This window comes from Pygocentrus nattereri, chromosome 26 (genome assembly GCF_015220715.1).
Source record: "Pygocentrus nattereri isolate fPygNat1 chromosome 26, fPygNat1.pri, whole genome shotgun sequence".
In the NCBI taxonomy this organism is placed as follows: Eukaryota; Metazoa; Chordata; class Actinopteri; order Characiformes; family Serrasalmidae; genus Pygocentrus; species Pygocentrus nattereri.
Genome location: NC_051236.1, coordinates 25,669,001 through 25,675,000, shown reverse-complemented (window position 1 = coordinate 25,675,000; position 6,000 = coordinate 25,669,001). Strand labels below are relative to the sequence as shown.

Sequence of the window (6,000 nt, the reverse complement as noted above, 5' to 3'; positions counted from 1 at the left end):
ATTAATTATATGCATTGTTGTTTGTTTTCCTAAGCGAAAAGTTAACACGCTCTTTATAAGGACCTAAAATAAATATGCCACTTTTCTGCTAATTTAAGTATATAACTTTTTCTTTTTTTGCTTAGTTTAAAATTTTGTAAAAAACATACAATATAAGATGTTCCATAACTTTTGCACGGGCCAAAACTTTTTTTTTCCCTCAACATGTTAAGTTGTGCAAATAAACAGTAATTGTGCCCAAAAAATGTGCAGAAGTGCGTCCCCTGTGGAGGAGGTGTTTGTACTCCAGGGGTACCAATTTTTTTTTTCCACTTAGAAAATACAACCCCATTTTCAAAAAAGTTGGGACACTTTGCAGAAGCTAAGTAAAATGTAATGCAATAATATGCAAATCATGTAACCCATATTTTTAAAAGAAAATACAACAACAACAAAAAAACATATCAAGTGTTGGAACTGAGAATTTGTGTTTTTTTTTTGTTTTTTTTTTTTAATTTATGTCCATTTTGAATTTGATGCCGACAACACATGCCAAAAAAGTTGGGACGGGTGCATGTTTACAGTTGTGCTTCATCACTTGTTCTTTTAACAGCACTCTGTGTTTGGGAACTGAGGAGACACTGCTGTAGTTTTGAAAGTGAAATGTTTTCATGTTCTTGCTTAACATAGGATTTCAGTTGCGCAGCAGTGCAGTCTCCTGATGCATTTTTCACTTCATAATGCGTTAAATGTTATCAGGGGTAACAGGTCTGGACGGCAGGCTGGCCAGTTTAGCCGGCTTCTGGATTCTGTTTATATTTGGTTTCTTGTTTGCATTTTAGAGTTTTAAGTTGCATTTGTGGATGCAGTGATGAACTGTTTTCACAGACAGTGTTTTTCAGAGGTGTTTCTGAGCCCATGCAGTGATTTCCACTAGAGAATCATGTCTATTTTTAAGTGACTGCTGCCTGAAGGCCCAAAGCTCACGGCCAGCAAATACTGGTTTTTGGCCTTGTCCATTGCATACAGAGATTTGTCCAGGTTCTCAGAATCCTTTTCATTTTATTTTGTGCTGTAGATGATGAAAAACAAAGGCTCTTTGCTATTTGTGTTGAGAAACTGACCTGCTGCCAATCAACCACCAAGTGTGTTGCGGGGTTTTTTTTTGTTTGTTTGTTTTACACACAAGTTTACCATCCCAACTTTTTTGGAACATGTTATAGGCATTCAAATTCAAACATTGCTCAGTTTCAACATCTGATATGTTGTCTTTGTACTATTCTCAATAGAATATAGGCTTTAAATGATTTGCATTGCATGATGTCATTGCATTTTATTTTTATTTACATGTTGCTCAGCGCCCCAACTTTTTTGGAAATGGGGTTGTATATGAAACGTCATTTTGCAAGGGGAGCCCAAACCTTTTCATATGAGGTATGTCAGGTTTGTAAGACATCTGTTTAGCTTAGACCAGTACTCAGAAATCATAGGTTCATTTGAAATTTTTGAAATATGATAAGTAATTTAATGAACATTGCAGAGCACTAGAATCCTTATTGGCATCAATGTGATCATTACCAGTGAAACATTAGCATTTGTGTCCTTAGCTCAGTCATTTGGTAGTTTAGTTCTACTCTGCATGGGCTGTGAAAAGACATGCTGCTTTTTTTTTTTTCTCCACAGCTCGCTGTTCCTTTGTCAACACTGTAATGCGCTATTTGAAGCAGCCTTGGCATGTTTTTATTCTTTCAAGTGCTCCTTGCGTGAGTGTTTGGGTGGAGATGGGAGTGTGTGCTCTTTGCTGGTAGTGCTTTCACTGCTCGCTGTGGCTGGCCTTAAGGGATTCCTTTAAGCTGAAGCTGTAATATCGATGGCTGCTAATGACCAAGTTCTTTCCTGTGCTCTGTCTGATCTCTGAGGACCTGTTCAAACTTCACCCTAGGGTTAGAGCTTAAGACGAGACAGAATAGTGCTGATGGCCATGTCTTGTAGTGCAAGTTTGTGTATCTTGATTGGGACTACATCTCATAAAACTTCAGAGCCTGATGGAAACTGTCACATAATAGAGAGACAGAGAGAGAGCATTCGAACTAAAACTCGATCCGTCGTCTCCAAATGTTTTTTTGTAGGGCTGGCCTGAACAGTCTTTGACACAATGAATATTCATTGAAATGTTTGCACGAATACCCTTAAAAAAACAGTAATATTGGACAAAGTTTAGTCATCTGTCTAGACCCGCCTCTTATGTCCATAAAAACATGAGCCCTTCCGACTCGTCATGCTTTTTTTTCCCCGCTTGAGATTCAGGTAAATCACATGCTCACACTTTGTATAGTTTCTATGTTTAAAATGATAGTTTTCATAAATATGATCTTCTTGTTGTGGTAGCTCCTGTGCTGTACTAAATGTATGAAGGCTACTTTTCTCTCATACAGAGATGGAAACTTGTGATTTCATCACCATTAACAGATGTGCTGTTCTATCAAACCTGCAGTAAAACTGTTTCATTAGAAAAGAATCTGAAAAAATAGCTGATCTTCCTGCCTTAAGCAATTATGGAGCGGAGTTAAGAGGCAGGGCATATTGAACGTGTGCCAGTTCTCGGATTAGGATCTTTTATTTACCCATTTGAGATGATTCATTAAACTTCTTGTGACTCCGTGATGGACCAACCTCCTATCACGGCTCTCAGGGAGTGTTTTTCTTGTCAGCCGATAACTTAAAGGGCTTCCATGTGTGAATTTTCGGGAAACTCTGCTCTTTTAGTTTGTGGTCACGTGGAAAGCAGTGCAGTTATTTGTGCTCTGATTTGAGGTGACATGGGTAGCTGACATGAACATATGAAGCATATATGTATTTCAGACATTTTCCTTATATTAACAATAACTTCTATTTAAATGTCTCTGCTGTTGAAATATATTTTAGGCTACAGTTCAGAGAGCTGAATATCACTATAACGAATGTCACACATGCAAACAATTAATAGACTGTTAGATAATCAGTCATTTAAACCTTGTTGTAGCTCATAACTATGTATAAACTGCAGGGAGTGCAAGGAGGTTTAAGACACTAAAGATGGATCGTGGACTAATTTGACATAACCTAGGAAGACTTGTAGGCCAGAAAAATTCTTAGTCACAGGGTGGTGGTGGGTGTTGTGTTGCTCAAGTGGCCGGCCCAAACACTTTTGTTGCTCATACAGCCGAATACAAGCAGCCCAGGTAGGCCCACAGCAGTAGTGCAGTGTCACCCAAGTGGTCAGCCGAGGCAGCCACGTAGCTACTATATAGCACTGAACAAGCAGCTGGTGCAGGCTGTCATGTAGCTCATTGTCCCTCAAGCAGCCACCCCCAGAAAGCCTCTGAGCAACATAAGTTAAAAAATCAGGAAATAATAATAATAATATTGGCTGCTGATATATTGTGCACCCACAAAACAAGTTTTTCATCTATTCATCTCCCCAGAAACTAATATGTGCTTTTATGCTACAGCTTTGTCTTTTTTAAGGACAGTATTTTTAGCATAACTGTATTTAGATAGTAATACTGAAATGATCCTGTTCTAGTGGTGGAGTATAAACTCTGGGGGCTGTGGTAGAAAAAAAAACAGTATTGAACAGGGCTGACACGGGCCTGTCCCACCCCCCACCCCCCACCCCTTGGCCTCTCTGCCCTCTCCTCCTGCCTCTCGACACCACTGATGTCACAAGCAGATGTTTTCTGTGACGGGGAGAGGGGAAAAGCATTTGGTATTTAAGGTCTTAAAAAGTGCCATTTGGGGGCTTACAGCAGAGCCTGTGGGATCATACAGAAATAACGTTAAGGGAGCCTGTTACATAAGTGCTGGGCTTTTTGGGCTTTAGCCTTGTTTGGCATGTGCGCCTCCCCCCCCCCCATTCATCAGCACTTGCAGTGGTTCCGTTTAGGTCATGTTGTCTATTTCAGAGGTCTCATGCTGCATGCCCTAAGAACACACTACACTTACATGGAACCTTATACGTCCCCATTGCATATGTGCCTTGGAGACTCCTCTTACTTTTGGTTTAATTACTTCTCACTCATAGCTCATTTGAAGAACTGTTGAAAGTGCAGTTGCTCAGCTTTCAATCGATGCTGCATTTGCGCTTCTAAGTAGAGGAGGAGGTATTTTACTATGATTTTGGATTTGATGAAGGGTTATTGGGGTGCATACTATCTTTTCTGTGGAAAGGAAACAAGATCCTCTTGATATATTTTGACCCATTTTATCTTTTGAGGTAGAGTAAGTTCTCAACCCTCTGATACAGAATATAAATTGAACATAAATGTAATTTATTATGCTATTAACTGTATAACTGTAATTATGTAATTACAGACAAAGAGTTATGTAATGTACATCAAATCTATTGCATATGTAATGTGGAAGACCATGCCTGTTGGTAGATTCAGTCATTTTTCATTGCTTAGTGGACCCTGGCCTGCTTGAGACTAACCAGTGGTGGTTGCTCCTTTAAAGGGGGATTCCACCAACTATTCAAACTTTCTGTATAATTAAATGGGTAAGATGTAAGCAAACTAATTCAGAGTGGTTTGATGTGAAATGCTCTGCTTTAGAGAAACTTGGAGAATTGTTCACAGTTGTAGTGATGGGAGCCAGATGTCTGAGGAGTTCAATGGCAAAGTTATTAAATAGTTATGAATACTCTGCTTGATGCCCAAGACATTGTTTTACAAACGTTTTGATATAAATATTTGGCATAAGAGATGCATTCATGTTGAAGGTGTGCATGAAGAACTGAAAGCTATTTAAAACTAAGTATGTTTGGCATTAAAGTTTGTTAAGTGTGGACTTTTTTGTATTAAATAACTTTTAGCTGTACCAACTGTTCTAGTCTAAACTGTAACAGCAGAGGGTCGAATAGTGACTGTTGCTTTATTATATTTAATAATATTTAATGTTTATTTGTCTTTCAGGTGAATGGAACAGAAGCTGATTATGAATATGAAGAAATTACACTTGAACGAGTAAGTGCATTTTATTTTAAAAAAAGCTCAAATCTACCAGACAAAACAACTTCCTCATGTTTTGAAATAATTACTTTGTTTTAAAAAATGAGGCATGAAATATCTGACTCAAGGTTTTAATCATGGCACTCAGAGTCCTCACTAAATCTTTCTTCATTTAAATTGATTTAATCATTTCAGTGCATGCTGAGCAGTTGCAGTCCACATTATTGCATTGTTTGCTCTTGTTCTGGCCTCTGAAGTTATGCTTGACGTTTCAAGTAGTCTAAGTGTAAATGATGTGTTGTCAAAGTCATTATGTGATGTGTGATGTTTGTAAACGTGCTGTAACAGTCAAAGAAACCAAAGAGAGCTTTGGAGAGGTGCAGCTTCTGCCAGGCAGCTTTTTAAAAAGTGTTCTCCAGCACATGTGGTTCAATTCTGACTTGAGGTTTTCCAGCTGTGGATGAGAGGACTGGCTGTATGTGCTGTCTGTGGGTGAATTCACGTTTCTATGATGACCTTATTCGGCAATGCTCTTCTTATGTAGCCTGTGTTAGGAAACAAGACACCACTGTCCTGAGGAACTAGTCAGTTTCAGTTTCTCAGTCAGGGATTGAGTCTAATCCTGAAATCATCATTTTAATGAGCAAAATCTCATTTAAAAATTCTGCTTTGGTAGCGTGTTTTGGATATTTAATCGTATAATACTATAATATTATTGTAATTTTGTTCAAAAAATGATCTTTTTCTCTTTTCTCTCTGTCCCCCGTTACACTCTCCCTTCTTCTCTTTTCTCTTCATGCTCCCTCTTTTTCTTTCTTTCTAACACTCACACAATCTCTCTCTCTCTCTCTCTCTCTCACTCTCTCTCCCTCATTCTCTCTCATTCTCTCTCTCTCATTCTCTCTCTCTCTCATTCTCTCTCTCATTCTCTCTCTCTCATTCTCTCTCTGTCTCTCTCTCTCTCTCATTCTCTCTCTGTCTCTCTCTCTCTCTCATTTTCTCTCTCTCATTTTCTCTCTCTCTCTCTCATTCT

At 38.6% G+C, this 6,000-nt stretch overlaps 1 protein-coding gene across 29 annotated transcripts in view; it reads left to right on the top strand.

The window, feature by feature from the left end:
• dlg1 (discs, large homolog 1 (Drosophila)) overlaps window positions 1–6,000 on the top strand; it is a 163,582-nt gene that overhangs the window by 104,425 nt on the left and 53,157 nt on the right. For all 29 annotated transcript variants that reach the window (XM_037535118.1, XM_037535117.1, XM_017698110.2 and 26 more), the window contains one exon: window positions 4,932–4,982. In XM_037535118.1, coding sequence (XP_037391015.1) covers window positions 4,932–4,982 — 51 coding nt within the window. The remainder of the gene's footprint in view (window positions 1–4,931; window positions 4,983–6,000) is intronic.